Below are 18033 nucleotides of genomic sequence, written 5' to 3' on the forward strand. Positions count from 1 at the left end.
AGCAAATTAAGGCTGCCAGACTGGAAGGAGCGACTCCACTGAATGGAAGGGAAGGATGGGGCAAAAGATGGAGACAGGCAGAGAAAGGTATTTCTGTCAACAGTAAATTCTACATCACTACTGCAATGTAAGCACGTGGAAAAAGAAAAAGAAATGTTTTAATTTGGAGAGAGATCGAAGGTTTTGCTTGTTTTGTGTTTTTCATTTGTTTGTTTTGTTTTGTTGTTAGTTTTATAAACTAGTTATAGAAAGTGCTTTCTGGAACCTGGTGGCTGTGTTCCTCTTCCTGTTCCATACGAAACTGGAGCTACCTTCCGGGGAACGCTGTGGGCTTTGCCTGGTTCCTCCCTGGCGGTGGCTGCTTTTTGTTTGGTGAGATTCAAGGTTTTCCTAAACTGACAAGCAGCCGCTAGTTACTGAAGTGAAAAGATCAAAGTTCAAAGCAGCTATTTCGCTGCTTTTCTGTAACTGCAGGGCGCTAACTGCTAGGACGTAATTGCCTATAGATTTTCTTTATACAGCTTTTAATTTTCTCATTTTACTTGACAAAGAAAGGAAGTGAAGTAGTTTCCATGGAACTTATCATGTAGCACCATGTATATAAGCTCTATCAAATACTTATTTTTTAATGATTATTTCTAATTTCAATTTTTTCTAGGATGATTTGTTTTCATAGCAAGTAGTGAGTACTTCAGGTGTAAGAAGTAATTCAATTGTATGCTCTTCCTTTGAAGTTATTATCAGTGTTGCTGGCTTGAATTTTATACATACCAAGAGGTTAAGTATTCTCTATAACCCCTCATTCAGGTAGGAAATAGGGAGAGCATTATGGATTACAACCTTAATTTCTATACCGCAGCACAGCCTTTTTCCATTTGAAGTCTCTCTTATCTTCATAACACCCAAGAGCAAAGATCTTGAAGCCCCCGTCCTTCACCTTTTTCATAAGCAAACTCCTCAGTGAAATCAGTTGATGTACAGCTATGCCACAGGGTAGCCTGGAGTATATATTTAGAACAGGTGGTTTCACTTGGTAAGATAATCTTGCCGGCACTCTGTGTGAACCAAGTCCTGCTCCCGGCTCAATGGGATAAAGGGGCCCTTGCCCTCTCTGTCGGTTCTGTTTTCCAAGAACAAATCTGGCACTTTCCACGTACTTGTGGGTGGGAGTGTGAATATCAAACTGCCTCACAGAAAGAGCCCCGCAGTTGCTAACAGCTGAGTGAAACTGGTTATGGGGAAAGGTGAACTACTTTCTTAGATGGAAGCTAAAAAGAACATAAAATTGCAAGTGCTTACAAGGAGGGAAAAAGAAAAAAAAAAAAAAAGCGATTAACAAAGCACTCACTGCAAGTCCTTCTTTCATAACATCCAACAGCAATTTCTTTTGCTTTGAATTTGTGCTAGTGAAAAAAGGCCAAACACGTTTTCTGTCAATAGCTGTCTATCTATTAAAAGAGAAGTAGCAATCACCCTTCAATTATAGGGTAGACCGTGACAGTGACAATACACAAAAACAACTACAACCATTTCAGGTGAATCTACTCCCAGAAGCGTCTTACACTTTATACTTTTCTTTCTTTTTTTTTTTTCCTACATTGAGGCAAAATACAGAATAAAAAGCAGTTAAGAGAGTTGTGGTTGCAGGACTCAGGCAGTAAAACCAACAGAGCGAATATGAATAGAGCCAAGCTGGTGTTCAGACATGCTTACTCTGAGAAGAATCCGAAAACTGTTTTCTCACCCAGAACTGAGTGTGTGCACATCTTCCTTCTAATGGGGTACAGGTTTAAAAATGAGTTAGTATATGCAAAGGCCATTACTTGTGCAAGGATAAACTAGCTTGTTTGTACATCTTTTATGACCATTTGCATACACAAGTGACTACTCAAGGAAATTGTAACATCCATTTGTAAAACGACACTACAAATTTACAAATGTGAAATCAAAGGACACGTATATTTACATGTATGCAGATAAACATAAAGTTTTGCCACACGTTTAATTCACTTGTCATTACAACTTTAATAACGCTACAGATGATAAGTTTTAAACTACAAAGTTGAATTTTAAAAGAATCATATTATATTATGAAGAAGCCTTATACTAGGAAGAAAAGACAGCATCTACAAAAGAACCACCACAAATGTTAGAGTAGCTGTCGCTGTCACAAGCACTTTTTTCCTAGTATTTCCAGTATAAGAAAGCCAGTTAAAATATTCTCTCCTGCTTTATATCAGTTGCTAAATTTTATACCCATACCTATTTTCTTTCTGATATTCCCAGGTTATTTGTTATGTTTGTTGTGAACTGAGTAAACTGATTTATGTATGATTAACACAACCTTTATACATCATTTTCTAATTCCTGCACCCTCTAAGAAGAAAGACACCACTCTGAAAAAAAAAACACAATGGAAGTCCTACTGACTGCAGAGAAGGTGGTTCCTCTTTACAGCTGTTTGTTGGTCCTTATTTTGAATTGCAAAGCAGTGCCACACCCCGCAAAGTCCAGTGATCAGGATTCTGCACTGTTTTCAGGTACAAAGAGAAAATATATGTCAGATCTGTCCTCCGAGGCTTCTTGTAGACAGGACAGGAGTACACACTTCCTTGTTGCTTCTTTGGGTCATGTAGTGCTGTTGTGCTAACAGCATACACGTGAACTACAGGAAGACTTGTGAACAGCACCTGAGAACATTAAATAGACACAGGGCTCAGCATTAGGGAAGCAGGATAGGACGTCCAAGCTTCAAACATGCTGAAATGAGACTCAGTGATGGCCTCCAGCAAAAACACCGGCACCTCAGCAGAAGAACACAACAGAACACAAGTTCTATGCTCACCACTACACTGACCCAAACCTATCTCTAGCCACTGGCAGCTCAGAGATAGCAGGCATCAGGAAGCCTGGAAAGAAAAGAAAGCAGGAGAAACCTGTAAAGCTGTACGCCATGGCAAAGGATGGAAAAATGGCAGCATGGTTCTAGGAGAAAACAAGATCATAGCCTTTTTCCCCATCCTTTGCCTCTTCAGCTGGTGTTCTCCTTTCTTTCCCTGCTTCCTGTTCCCTGAATGTCAGGTCTGGACCTACAAAGGCCAAGCTGAACTTATCAATCCTCCCTGTTACATCTGCACTTGCTGGCAGTGGAGCTTCAAAGGGCCAGTGTGCCTTTTGGGTGTTTATCCAAACCAGATCCCTTCAGGTCTTCCAGCAGGGAGCAAAAAAGGTCCCAAACCAGCAGCAGCACAGGGGCCTGCTGAACACTCCAGAGCACCTGAGTAAACTCCATGTTTGAAGGGTATCCTGTCACAAACCAGGAAACAGTTCTTACCAGAAGCTACCACGGGCACAGTCTGGCTTTGAAAAGTTTGCCCTCAGCCAGATACAGATGTGTTTTGCCTGCAGAGGAATGACCTCAATGCCACTTCCAGGACAGATGTCACTGGTTTGGCAAAAATTTACCACACACACAATGGCAGCTTTCCCTATGCAGTGACCAAAGCACATAATCGCTGCTCCTTGGCTAGGTTTTAAATCCGCTCAGTCACCTCAGCACAATGTAACCCCATACATGGATAACTGAGCATTAGCCTAGAACTAACAATCTTTCTCGTACTCAAAAATGTGAGGGACTTCTACTCATCCCAAAATTGACCTCCACAGCAGCTGCCATAATCCCAGGCCCAGGCCTTGGAAGCTGTTTTGGGGTCCAATCCCTCAGTCAAAAGAAGACTGACTACAGGTTGCACTGGTTTGTTCAGACATAGCACTGCCTCTGGGGCTCCTGAAGCCAAGGGACCCAGCATCTGGTCTGCTCAAATACAGCACATCCTAAGCTCATCTTCTGACATAAGCTTTTTCATCTGGTCTGGTGGATACACGCCCTTGTCCTCTTCCCAGTCCTGTGATTATTTTATCCCTCTTAAAACATGCTGTGAAACCAGTGCTGCAGGCACTCCAAATACTTTCTGGTGTTCTCCAAGCACACCATGTTACACCCCAGTCAGTGATGCTCAATCAGTCCTTACCTTTGGTGCAGACTCAACCAGTTTACTGTTTCTGCGGTCCCAACCTGCACCTTCAAGGAAAAGGCCGTATATATAAACCCCACCAATGTCAGCAGGAGGCGGGCCAGCAACATCTTCTTTCATCATCTTGGTCACTTCATTGTGTAAAACAACACTGTCGAGTGCCCATCCTTTTGCTAAATTCATGCGAGTTGTCTCTTGCCTCATAGCAGTTAGGAATCCCTGAGGAGATTGAATATGACACAGAGGCTCTGAAAAAGCTTGAACATACCCATTTCCAACTTTTTTTTTCCCGACATAACAGTGACACCAGCAGCATAAAACCTCTTCCCACTGAATCTCATCTACATACAAAACTAAATTCAGTAGTGTAAATCCAGTGCTTTCTCACACTGTTGCAGTACCTACCAGGCATTTGTATATACTTGCTATGCATGTGTTGGTGTGATGAAACCACCAAAGTGGCTTATTTAACATTGGAAGCTGCAAGTATAAGTCACACTTCGCTTCACCCACCGACTTTACAACAAGGCAGATGGAGAGAGGTTTACACAGCTGGCAGATAAGTGTGGTTTGTGAGGTTCTAAATACAGGTAATTGCTAAACCACAAACAATGCTGGTATTTCATGTGCTATATTACTCACCTTTTCTTATACCAACATTGTAAAAATGCTTTTCAGTCAACAAATCCCAAAGCATTTTACAGTAGACAAAGGAAGTACAAACTGGAATCATGTAATTAACTGCTGAAATGCCTCTGTCACTAGGACGAAACATAGCTGCTGCTTAGTGCAAAGCTGTGATATAGGAAAATAGCATACTATTGGAGACACCAGCAAAATAAACTCACAACGTTTCAGCAACACAGAATGAAACTCATTCTCTGTTCTGCACAGTTACAGTCTCAGGATATGGTTACAAGCTATGACAAGGCAAGCCAGGCTGAAGATGCCAGTTAGCTTTTCCATTATAACCGTCCATATGCACACACATTGCAGTACATGGGAAATACATTAGTCCTAAGAGATGGGAGGACAGACTACTTTGTACTTCTAGTGGGCACGTTGTGGCTGTACACCTTACTTTACCTTGTGGAAACCCATTTGAGCAGCCATGAGACGTGTGAATAAAACACAGAAATTGAAGATGCAAGAAGGATTTATTGAGAAGGATGACAAGGGAGGAAGAAGTTTCAGGATAGATTTCAGAGCAGGGGAAGAAGGTGGGAGAATACACAGACACATGGGGAAAACAAAAGGGAGAGGGGCAATTACAGAGATAAGTATACCAGGAAAGAAATTGCAGCAATGAGTGAATTGTTTAAAATGTTTATTTTTTCATATATTCATCCATAGTAATGGAGGCTGCTCCATTGAGCTACCGTCAGAGTTAAAGGAAAGGAAAAGGCACATGGAAAAGCAGTAGTATCTTGGCTTACTGAGTGCCAGGGGCAGTGTCTGGCTGCTGGGACTGGAGTGATTGCTGCCGCCACTAAGCACTTCTCAGCGACACAATATCCTTCAAGTTATGAGCACATGAGATGACATTCACGAGCTCAGATGATTCAGTTAAATAACATTGGTGGCTTCTCGTTAATACCATTCCAGGGACCCCAGGACAAGTATTGCAAAGAGGTTCTGTGATAGCAAAGATAATTGTAATTGCATTTGAAGTCGTTGAGAATGTTGGTAGGTAGCTAAGGGAGACAGGATTAAAGGCCAAGTTCTTCTATCATAAAGGCCATTAAATGAAAGCAAAATCCTTGGAGTTAATTTGTGGAATTTTAATTTGTGGAAACATGTTAGTATCAGTAGTTTAAAAGACACAGTGTTCACTGCCAGAAGACCCCAGTGGGCTACCAGACACCAGATAAACTGAAAAATTAGAGAGAGAAAAAGAGCCTGAAGAGCACAGGACAGAGCAATGACTGTATTCAGGGAATCAGTTCAAAGGCTCTGTGGAAATACGGGTATAAAAGTAAGCTCAGAGCTGTGAGTTGTCCTTAGGGATAAGGTTTAGACCGCAGACTGTTCTTGCAGAGATAGCAGAGCCTATATGCTGTCTGCAATGGGACTTTGTAACATTTATCTGCTCATTAGAATGAATCCTAGACCCTGTTAAGGACTACAGCTGGGAGCTGGAGGCCCAGCTGGGTATCCCACAGCAGGCAATGGCACAATCGACAGCAAGAAAGGATCAAGGGCCTTGAGGTGCGGCTGTATAGCTCTCCCCAAAACCCTCCCTCTACCAGGCTCATAAATGACCATTTGCCATGATACTTGTTTTGATTTCTAGTATCCTTGCCCTGTTTTGTTTGTTGTTGTTTCTTTGGTTTTGTTTGCTTATATGTTTTTTGAGTCAGGGGTGGTTAAGATTTCATAAACGGGGATAATTATTTCTTGTTTTCCTCACCTGCCTTTTCCAAAACATCTCCCCAGCTTGCTCACTGAAGGCTGCTAAAACTTTGCTCCTTTGCCTTCTAATAAACCATGCAAACTAACTCTGAACCTACTAGAATCAGGCATCCATGGAAGCTATGACAAGAAATATGGAAATCAATTAAATCTGTTGTTTTCACAATCATATTCCCTCCTTTACCTTGCATCTGAGGCCCCTTGTTTTTCACTTATTTTTCGTTTCCTACAGTGAGCAAACAGTGAGCAGGCTTACTATGGAATTAAGTGGGCTCTGAGGAATGGAGGCATTGAACTTCACATTCTTAACAGTATTCACATTGCTTTGGCATCTAAGGCTCTCAGAAATGGGCTGGGGGTCCCTTACGCTGAGTACTCCACAAGCAGAAGGACAGTTCTGCCTTGCTGGGCTTAAAACCCACAGATAGGACAAGTGACAGCAACAGGATACAGAGATGCAAACAAAGATAAATCAGGATCAGCACAACATGAAAATTGGGAGGTAGAAATGAGACATGCATCATGCTATGATTTTAGGGGGAAAATCCGGTAACATCAGATTAACTGCCAGGAGGGAAGAGAATTTGTGGCACTCTTCATTTCGCTCACCCCAGTCATCTTGGCCCAATGCAGACACATGCAGGGAATCGGGTTTCTTTTATGCAGAAGCCTGAGCCTGCTCTCATTTGTATCACTATAAATAAAAATTAACTTCTGTGAAATCACTGAATTTATCCCAGTATATAACCACTCCAAGAGAAAGCAAAGTCAGGTACTATATTTTTTTTATTGCAAGAATGCTTCACTTTCCCAGTGGTATAAATCTACATTATTGTCTTCTGTCATCCATGGCATTTATCCATTGACTATAAAGCAAGCAGTGAGATCTATGCAAGTAGGCAAATTACAAATTATTTAGGAGCTGCATTTCCTCTCACAAATGAAAGGAGTTTCTCTGACAGTTTCTCTGCTACAACAAACAAGCCATTAGACCCACAGAACTAACACTTCATCACCTCAACTTGCTTGAGAAGATGGAAATCAATTTTCTTAGCATACGAAATAATGGTTATAAACACAGCAATATAATTATTAACAAAAATAATATTTAACTAAATAGAAAATGAGTCTTTGTTCAGACAAGTTTCTTGTAGAATAAGCCATTCCCACAGCCTGGGTTACATAAAATGGAGACTATAAAAATAACCAACTGATTATTAAATTTGTTCTTGTCAGCACAAATTGATGTTTAAATCAGGTAAGCACATCTGCTTCTGGATTTTTTTTTCTCTGCTCATTATATGTTTAGGAACTTTTAGAACTATGTGTCATGGAGTGTTTAATTTTGGTATTTCTAGAGGCTCTCTGACTTACTATGGTCTATTAAATCATGACTTGTTTGGGGCCATTTTACTCTGATTATTTGGCAGCTTTTTTGAGGAATGCAGATGCACGGATCCAAAAAATAATAATAATGAATGCAGGATGCCTAATTTAGGCTGGCAAAATTTCAGAACTTACACAACCCCAAAGAGAAAAAAATAAAATAACCAGTTAAAATGACCAGTACAAAATCTGTGTCAGCTCTTCCTCATCTCTAGTGCAAAATCAAACACCAACAAAACCCAGAGTCTACTAGGGTTCCATCCAGCCTGACCATTGCAAGAGCTCCTTAGGAATATTTTAATGTCGTTAACAAATCAAGTACAGAAGCGTAATCATTTTATTACACCTACTTCTAGTCTCTTTCATATTTTTGCTTGGGAACCCTTTGCTCAGGGATTTTATGAGCACACTTCTGTGCTATAAAGCTGTATGGGCAGACAGCTGACAGACAGGCTAGATGATAGATGAGTATTTCCCAGCAATAGCGCTAGAGAATATTTGCCATGGTTGCTTTCTCTCTTCTAGGCAGCTGTTTCAGCTAGCTTTTGCATTGCTAACAAGTACTGAGATTAAAATAGCTCTTTGCTAAGGCTCCACAGAAACCTGTTGGCTGGATGCTCTCACAATGACTCACTTCCACAATTCACAGTTCCCACAAACATCTGTGAATCATAAAAAGCTTTAACTAATGTGGATATCTGTACAAGGGATCTATGCACCACGTAGATATGTATGCTTTACCTCTTTTAACTCTGTTCTCAGGTGTTTCCTTTTCTGTGTTTCATTCTGTGTCGATTTTTAATTTCATTTTACAGTGCAGAGCAGGGGCTGTATTTTTTATATGTCTCTCCAGACGAAGTCTGGCACTGTTCTGGGATGGTATAAATAACAAGCCTTCCATTTCAAGGAACTGATTTGCAAGGGTTGAGAGTAAAGTCCAAATGTCTTTTTCCTATGTCAAAGTTTTCAAGCTTACCTTGTTTTGTACTTTAAGGGGTTTTCACGCAAAGAATGAAAAACAAATGGAGCAGGGGAAAAAATGAGAAAAATGTGGAAATGAGGAAAATGTGGAAATGTATAAAGATGTTTTCACCCCATTCCCATTCTATAATCAAAGCAACCATAAGATGCATTCCATTAATTCAGTAACATAATTTTTTGTCTAGCAAAAATTTCTTCACTAGATTTTGAAGTTAATTTAACTGATATCTATGCTAAAAAAATTGCACCTAGTATAGTCCTGATCGTGCTAGCTTGAAGGTGTAATTTAACTGTTACACAGTAGTTAGATCAACCTGGCAGACTTACCTGTGGATTAAAGAATCCTGTCATCCAGAACTGATTTGGTCGGCCATCCAGCAGCCAGCTGCTGAACTGCTGGTTTCTTTCAAGAAGCTCAGTGAACCAAAATCCTAAAGTAGTAGACTCCCAGGAAATCCTAAACCACAGTTTTGGAATTCTAGCATCATACATATTATCTAATGCATCTCGCAGTTCTTCGGACATAATTATGGTTCCTGGAAGATAAGTAAAATATTCAGAATGAACTTTTCCCTAGCTCACAAAGGCAATTAAAATTTCCAATGACATTCTGAGTCTAATAAACCCTCTTTTGTTGTCCCTTAATTGCACACCTGTTGCACTGAAATCTTATCAGTTTGCAGTTAATTTGCACAAACTTATATGACTTGATTCAAACAAAATGTGGCAAGATAAAATATACTTCTTCTGGTATTTTAATCAGAAATAAAGGGGGTTTTAGACAATTCCTTCTCCTTTACACACAATATTTATATTCATTATATTGGCAACGCATTCAGAATGTGATTAATCCTTTAAAACTTTTTAATATATTTTAATGTCTCCCAAATACATGATCAAGGATAGAGATATACCATGTAACTCACTTTCATCCTGAGTGTGTACTGACAGCGATTATATTCATGAAATTCACTGCTATTAATGATAACTTTGTACAATTCCATTATCTAGATTCCCAATAGGAAAATTCTATGCAGAATAAATCTAGAGACAAGATATATATATATATATATATTTTTATTTTTTTTTGCAGTGCATGCTCATGTACTGTTGTCTCCATTAAAATATTGGCATCTATTAAGCCTATGCTTTTTCTGTGATACTTGCCCTTCCATGTGCCAGAAGTTCTTAGATCTTACCAGTCTGTACACTCAGTGGTACTAAGAGCAGGCACACAACCCATGCCTCTGGATAATTTCTATATTCCAGCTAAAATAAATTGTAGAGACTGATCTGATAGCTTCCATTTTGATTATATGTTCATGTAATACCAATGTTCAGTGCATCGTCATACACACAGAACTGCTGTAATTGCCACAAGGGTTTTTTTAAATGCCAAACAGAATCAGGTGGCTTCTACTACGGAACATGTAAAGAAAAGAGAAGTAGTCTGGGTGACTGTAAACAAGAGCTGCAGCAACCCATCTGAACACCTGTATGGAAATGATGCACATAATAAGTAAGTGTTTCAAGTCCCTTCCTTCCATTGACATTGGCAGTTGAGTGTAAAAAGAATAATTTCCAGAAACCAAAACACCGGTTTTTAATTTAGATGAATGCAGTGGCTACTGTAAGCACATGTATAATACTCTGTGCAAATCTGGCACTCTCTAACTACATATCAATGTCAAATAGGCTTAATTTTCTTCTAGCAGATAATCAAAATCATAGAGCCATTTAGGTTGGAAAAGACCTTCAAAATCATCAAGTCCAACAATCAACTTGACCTACTGTGTCCCATCACTAACCCATGCCCCTCAGTGCCACAAATGACCTGCTCTCATTTATGGGCATTTCTTTCTGTGCAAGAAATGCTGTGAGAAAACTACAGCACACCAAATTAAATTAATTAATTTTAAAATACTGCAGCAATACAGACTAAAGCAAACACATCAGGCCTATCCCGAAATCTCTGTAATAGCTTCATAGTCAGGTTCAGATTTGTGTTCTGGGATATATAAAAATCTTTCATAACACAATAAACAGCCTATTTGGGTATAAACGTTCTCTGACATAAAACTAAAAGCACCAGCATTTAAGGAAGAAGCCACTCTGTGTCACCTCTCCTTGGCCTACAAAAAAATGTAATATAAGGTTATACACTTGATTTGCCCTCTGGAGGTATAAAAAGTAGAAAGCAATTCATGCAACGCGTGTTGGCTTCAATTTCAAAGCAGTCTTAGTGAGGGCAGAAAACAAGTAAACAGAGTCCCCCTGCTACTCCTGAAGATCATTACTATCTGAACTGGGAAAGAACCTGCGTTTCTTCTTTTCAGGCTGATGTAGCCAACTTTCTCCTGCAACGCGAGTTATGAGAGAGCCACATTTTGTTCCCTTATTCTTGCAGGCAGGCAGGAGCATTTCAAGTACGGAGATAAAACCAGTCTCTGCCCCAAAGTATGGTGAAACCTCTCAGGATAGCTGCCTGTTATGACTCAGAGCAGCTGCTGAGAACATTAAGCCAAAGAGATCTTGAGGATGAGGTATGTTCACAGCTCTGGCCTTGGCCATATAGTTGCATAAATATTCCTAGTGAGTGGGCGTCAGCTCTGGCAGTAAGCATACAGTGCTTGAATTTCAGCACTACAGCACACCGAATGACATCTGTGGGTGTTGGGATGCATTTCTGCAGCTACAATATTCTGACAAATATAAAAATAATAAAAAAATAAATAATTGTCAGAAATGAAATTGGTAATACATGAGAAAAATAATAGTATATTTCTGGAGAATGGTGATAAATGCATTTGGAAAACAATATTTGATAAACTAAATGAGTAGTATAACACTATGCACTCCTCACATTTAACTTGTGAGAAGATCAGAGCCCTGGTTACCATATGAAGAGAACAAATGTCCTATGAACTTAATGTGACAGGCTGGAAAGTATTATGAATCACACAGGCCAGCTGTAAATAACTTGGTTATTTTGGGTTTTTACTTTGCGGTATTCCCTTTCGTGAATGTAATAAAGCTCATCTGAAAATGACTGATGAAAGGTCGGGTCAGTTAAAGATGTTTGGGAATTTTGGTGCCTCCAAAATAATATGTATTATAACTATACTGTTCGCAGAGTACACACAGCTTTGAAATTAGGATTCCCCTTCTTCATTGCTCTAAATTTATACTGTCTCACTTCCAAACCACATCCAAATCTATCCAACTGATGTGTAGCAAATAAATCAAACAAATCTATTCAGTTCTGAGAATTTATAGTTTTTATTGATAATTAAATAGTCTGCTCTTCTAAGATGATCTGTTTTTAGGGTGACTCATTCCAAAGGTATAATGTTGTGTACAGAAAGCACCAGGAACTTTCTTATTTCATGTAGTTGCTACCACACCTACCATGAGCTGAACATGGTGGCATTTTCTCCTAAATGTGCAAAATGTGTTTCTAAGCAGTTTTCCTAGCCAGGAAGTATGCGTAACTGTTAATGAGATGTCTAGAAATAATACACCACACTTAGTAAAAGACAACAGAAGGCACTCTGGATGAGCAGTAAATAATGGATGAGAGTTGCTGAGCCAAGAGTAACTACGCCTCAGGACATGCTAGACTCGTCCCTCCCATTTCTCAGATGAATTCCCCGTTGTTACATTACATTCATGTCTTCAGTGAGTACTCTTAATCATCTTTAAATAAAATCTTCAACCAAAAGTGGAATACACAGATGATCCCTACAAACCTTCCACACACACACTGTAAGGATCAGTAAGGTAAGGGTCCAAGACCTTTCAGTCCAAAACTCAATGATTATTGTCAACAAGTAAAACAAAAATTGTATTAGTCTTAGCAGTTTTTAAACCAAAATTAGTCTAAACATAACCTCCCCATTTAAGATTCATCTTATCTTTGAGACAAGGTGATAATAATTGGGAAGAAGATGATACTCCCTCCCTTAGTGGGAGACTGTCTTTCCCATGTGCTCTAGCAAGACTAGGTTCCTGAGCTTCTGTTTCTCACCACAGATTATAATAAATAATGGCCTAATGCTCTGGGCTCTTTTGGAGTTCAGTTATACTCCCCTTGTAAGGTACAATGAATGGAAATAACTTACAGCAACATGATGAAAACACTACTATCAAAATTGCAGTATTCTGAGTTTAAAAAATAGTGAAGCTTTACTTCATTCTTCCAGGGGCCAAACATGAGTTTGTGTAGATGACCTAGGACTTCTAAGTGATTCCTATTAGGTATGTAGGACTATATGTTACCTCATGTCTACATGAAGTCCCACATGTTCCAAAATATTCTCTGATGAATGACAAAAAGGAAACACCTAAGGCCAGCACACAGGCTATCAACGCAGTACAAGGATGTTGAGGAACTAAAAGCAGATAACTATATATTTTTTAAAAAAGGTAGCAAATCAATGACTGAGATGAAATCAAGCAAATCAAGTCCTGGTTGGTAGGTTACGTATGGCATGCATTACATGCATGAAAGTATGCTAGCTTTGTAACGATGGGTGCTTTATTGTACTTTCAGTGAAAAGTTTGCTTAAGCTTGGTACGGCTTCTCCATGACAAATGCCACAGTGACTTCTGAAGTTCCTATTTCTACTGATTCCCCTTCCTTTCCTTTCTATGTTGGTCTTACGACTCCCATAGTTATTTGTTCAATGCTTGTCTTGTAAGTACAAAGTTAAATGCATGGAACAAAATTCCTGGGCCAGTACACAATGTAGAAATCACTACATACCAGTAGTCACGGAAAAGCTTGTAGAGGGGCTGCTGTATTCTCAGGAAATTTGTTAACATGAAAAGCACTCCTCTTCCTAACTCTGCAATTACTGCATAAATACAAGCAGGAGTTCTGTGACCATATGACACATGCATATATGACATGCAAGGGTAACAAATCAAAGGTTTCGTGTATGGCTTCAACTTGTCATGAGGTAGGCAGTTCTAAAGGTTTCATTTGAAAACACAAAGTTATCAGGTACCATAAACAAATGCCAAGTGGATGTAGGTTTTTGATCAAAGTAGAATCTAGATATACTCATAAATAAATGAGCTAAGCATTTACCTCTTTCACATTACAGGCTTTTAAGCAGAATACTATGTAGATAAAAAAGCAGGAAATAAAACATATTAAAAGCTGTGGTTTTTTTTTTTTTCCATCACCAAGGATTCAATATAAACATTCAGTGCTACTGCAAGCACAATCTACTGCTGAGGTTCATAGAAACCACTCATGAGGAACTAGGGGTGACTCCCACAGAATCTCTCTTGTCACTTTATTCACTGCTAGAAGAGACATTTAGGTGCCATCAAAACACTTACCACTCCTACTTCAGTGCATGGAGGAACAAGGCGACCTCCCCCACTGCAGCCTCACAAAGAGGCAGCATGCAGTTCCCCCCTACTCAAGCAAACTGCACCAGGGACTAGGAGTAACTGAATGGGTCGTTACTGTTCATTGCAGTTAAAGACACTGTCTTCATTAGTGGCAGAGGTGGTCTGAAGTGCCCACTCCCCATTAAACAGCTACGGTATTAATATTCTCTGCCAGAGGCATGTACCCTTCCACAGAAGAAAGGCAAGGCATCTACACAGGAACTGTATAACTTGTATATTGCTCTGCAAATACAGTCACCCTCTGCCAGGGGCTCAAGATCATATCCCTTTAGGATCTAGAGTTTTGGTTCAATCCCCATGTCTTACTACTCTCCAGATGAAAAGATGAGAAAACAGCTTCTTCCTCCTGTCTAAAAATATTTCTTTTTTTTTGCAACATAGTCTCTCTTTAGGTCACTTGAGAGGACAGTCATCATTGCCGTGTTCTGATTTATGTGGGACTGTATTATACCAACTGTGAAATAAATTCTGGGCAATCAATAAGTAATTAAAACAGAACTAATGGCTGGGATATAACTGAGAGTACAAAGTGCGGCTCCAATCTAATTATTACAATTTGATCCAAACAAAAGTCTCCCTCTGGGCTGCAAAGTTTATTGGTGGAGATGCAGGCTGGGGCATGGTTGCCAACAAATATGCTGGGCACATGCTGAGCATCCTCACCCCTCCCAAATGCTGAATTCTGCTTAATCTGCCCTCCAGATAGAGGAACAAGGCTGGCTCTGCTAATTTCCTCAACATCTCTCATGTTCAGCTTCACATAGGCTGTCACTAAGGGGGGTTTTATACATGTATTATCTGAGATAAAATGCAGTGATCAAAAGCAAGATGACAAAGTCCTTCTATTCACATCCAACCTGCAGAATCAAATATTCAGAACACCTTTCACAGAGCTACTCAACAGATGAAGATAGAAGCTATAATCTAAAACACGATATTTGTTTGAAAAATTAGATTGGCTATCAGCAGTTCTGCTCAGGCCTTAACAGGTTCATGAAGCCAGAGCCAGATGCATGACAAAGACAGATGTCAAAATTCACACGACCTGTTTGAGCAGGCACATCGGTTTATCTCATTGTAAAGAAAGAGCAGCACAAGAGATGGCTTGAGGCTCTGATTGACTAGTTTGGGGAGAAAATCTATTGTGAGAAAGCTTCGTGTTTTCCTCTTTGCCGAGGCAAGAGAACGTGTCTAAATTTTCTTTCCATCCGCTAATTAACTCACTACCACACGCATCTGATGCATCATGAATCTGCCAGAAGCCATTAATTGGTATTGTTAACTATACATCCCATTTTGTTTTCAGAGCAATTTTTCACTATATTTAACTGCCATGTCCCAAAGAAAATTATTGTGTTTTAGAGGATTGCACAAAAGTTACAGCATTAACTTGATTAAGCACCTGGTAGAGGACTGTGCCCACTGTGCAACTGAATACTAAATGCAAATAAATTATGTTACTCATCCACCCCTCCGCATAATATTGTACATTTTGAGACTTAAAATATATCTATCATGATCAAGGAAAGATTAATTCTTTCTTGGATAGAAATCATTATTCTAATTTACTTGAAAAGGGATGCTACGCACATATACAAGGGAGCTTTCCTCTCAATTTTGAATCAGAGAGCAACTGGTTCTTCTAGCTTGGAAAATGCAAGCAAGGCAGATCACAGTACTGTCATCACCCATTAGAGGAGGGACTAGTTTTCAGGCACTCTGACCTTCTCCCTGTTGGGACAGTTTGCTGTCTTTCAGGTATTTTCTGCCTTCCTGCTGGAGAATAGCAGACTTGCGTAAGATCTTAACCAGTGGAACTCTTCCTGCTTTATTTTCATTTATCGTTAATTCTTCTTAATTCAAGAAGCTTGGCTGAGCAACATTATACAATATTTCAACAGAGGAGCAGAGCAAAATAGGAAGTGAAAACAAAAAGCAGGCAGTAACATCATCATTCCTTCTTTTCCCTCATTCCTTTTCTGATCAAATTTTCCATCTGTTTCTAGTCACCTTCTCTCTAGATTTGCATTAAATACATTCACCATTGCTCACTTTCAGCCAAATATGCCTGTCTCTGACAGAGAGTGTGTGCTGTTGCCTGCCTCCTGTGATGCTAAAGCAGAACCCTGTCATTCCCTTTTCACTGGCACTCCTACTCACTTCAGATTCCATTTAGAGACATCCCATTTTGTATAACCAGTTTCATGAACATTGCAAATCTCATCTTAGAGTCTTTACCACCTGGCCTGATCACCCTGTCTCTCAATTACTTAGAAGCAACACTTCTACCTTCTTCTATATCGTTATGTCTCGGCTTAATTTCATAAATGACTCTGGCACATGACCTGTGGACCTAATCACACAATTCAACTCCCCTGAGCTCTGTAGTGATCCTAGAGTGAATCACAGAAGTGCAGTCATGCTGTGGAACACAGTGAACTGCAATACTGGAGCACACGCAGACAGAATAAATTAAGGTGAAATGTCCCTGGAGATGGAGTCAGGAGGCTATTAAGGTTATAATAAGCAGTAATATGACAAAGAGATGGAAAAAGAGAAAAAGGCTGGCAGGGAGAGAACGTGAAAGAGCAAAGAGGGAGAAAGAGGGAGAAAGGAAGGGAAGGAGGGGAAAACACATATTTAGTAACAGGGCACAAGTAGCCTTTATAGTAAAAGAAGGCATCTTAAATAGCGTCATTCTTCATATTGCCACTTACCATCTATAGCCAATTTGAGATCAGTCAGTGTTGTTCGAACTCTTGCTATAACATGTTGCATGCGGTCAATTTCTTGACGGAGAAATATATTCATGGGTTGAATAGCTCCCATCTTTTGAAGTTGGGCTTTCACCTAAACAAGAATAATGAAAATACATACTACTGTGCAGTAATTTTTGAAAGTAAAAGGTTGTTTTTTCAATTGTATCCCACCGTTCTCGAAAAAAAATGAACTTTTATGCAACAGATGGCCAGGCAAGTCTTGGGCCAGCTGTAAGGTTTAGCACAATGTAACTCATCAGCTCACCGAAAAGAGCTGCTCCATCTTTCTAAGGAAGGAAAGTTCCCTCTTTTGGAAGGGACCAGCAGTTCTTACTGTCCCTGCTAGGCCATAGAGTATTAGACCTTAAAAAATAATAATACTAAAAAAAAAATAAAAAATCATATGTAATACAAAAGTATGTTTTATGGTAACTTCATATTTCCACATTGTGCTAAGAAAGCTTTTTCACCTCTTCTTGCCCTGCAGAGCTGAAATGATGCTACAAATGGACTTTAACTTAACAAGCAGAATGATATATAAAAAACAGGATATGTAAAAATGCTACATCCAATAGCACGTGGCTCACTCATAAGACAAGATGTCTTTAACTAGAGAGGGGAGGTTGCTAGGAATAATATGGGTGCTGCATTGTTACATCTGTATGTGTACAATTTTGTAGGTAGAATCTCCCAGATTTCTTAATTTTCAAGGACAATAGTTTCACGCATACTTAACAGAGAACATTCTCAAAATGACTTAGTTGTCTATATTACTTAAAGACATGTCAACACTAACATAGCAAAAGCATCCCCTCTCTTACTTTATCATATCATGCTGATACACTATGATTCAGGTATATACGGGATGCTTCATGTTTATCAAAGATCACTGTATACATTAGCGCATGAGAGAGGATTTAGTAGTACCTGCAGAAATCATGGTGCCTACAGCTCTAATAGTACAAGAACAATGTTTTTACAGAAATCTTGTCTGTAAGACTTTAGTGTTTTTCATTCCTGCTATAACTCAGCTTTCA

General features: G+C 39.4%; 1 protein-coding gene across 1 annotated transcript in view; it reads right to left on the reverse strand.

Annotated features, from left to right (window-relative positions):
* Positions 1-2471: 2471 nt before the first annotated feature.
* The window catches only part of LOC309875709 (dynein axonemal heavy chain 5-like), a gene marked incomplete at both ends in the record, with an annotated part of 145765 nt that continues 130203 nt past the window's right edge, over positions 2472-18033 (reverse strand). The window contains 4 exons of the mRNA XM_082755382.1: positions 2472-2690; positions 4032-4253; positions 9141-9349; positions 16955-17087. Of these exons, the coding sequence (XP_082611508.1) occupies positions 2472-2690; positions 4032-4253; positions 9141-9349; positions 16955-17087 (783 nt within the window). The remainder of the gene's footprint in view (positions 2691-4031; positions 4254-9140; positions 9350-16954; positions 17088-18033) is intronic.

This window comes from Aythya marila, assembly GCF_965140915.1.
Source record: "Aythya marila genome assembly, chromosome: 2".
Taxonomy (NCBI): Eukaryota; Metazoa; Chordata; class Aves; order Anseriformes; family Anatidae; genus Aythya; species Aythya marila.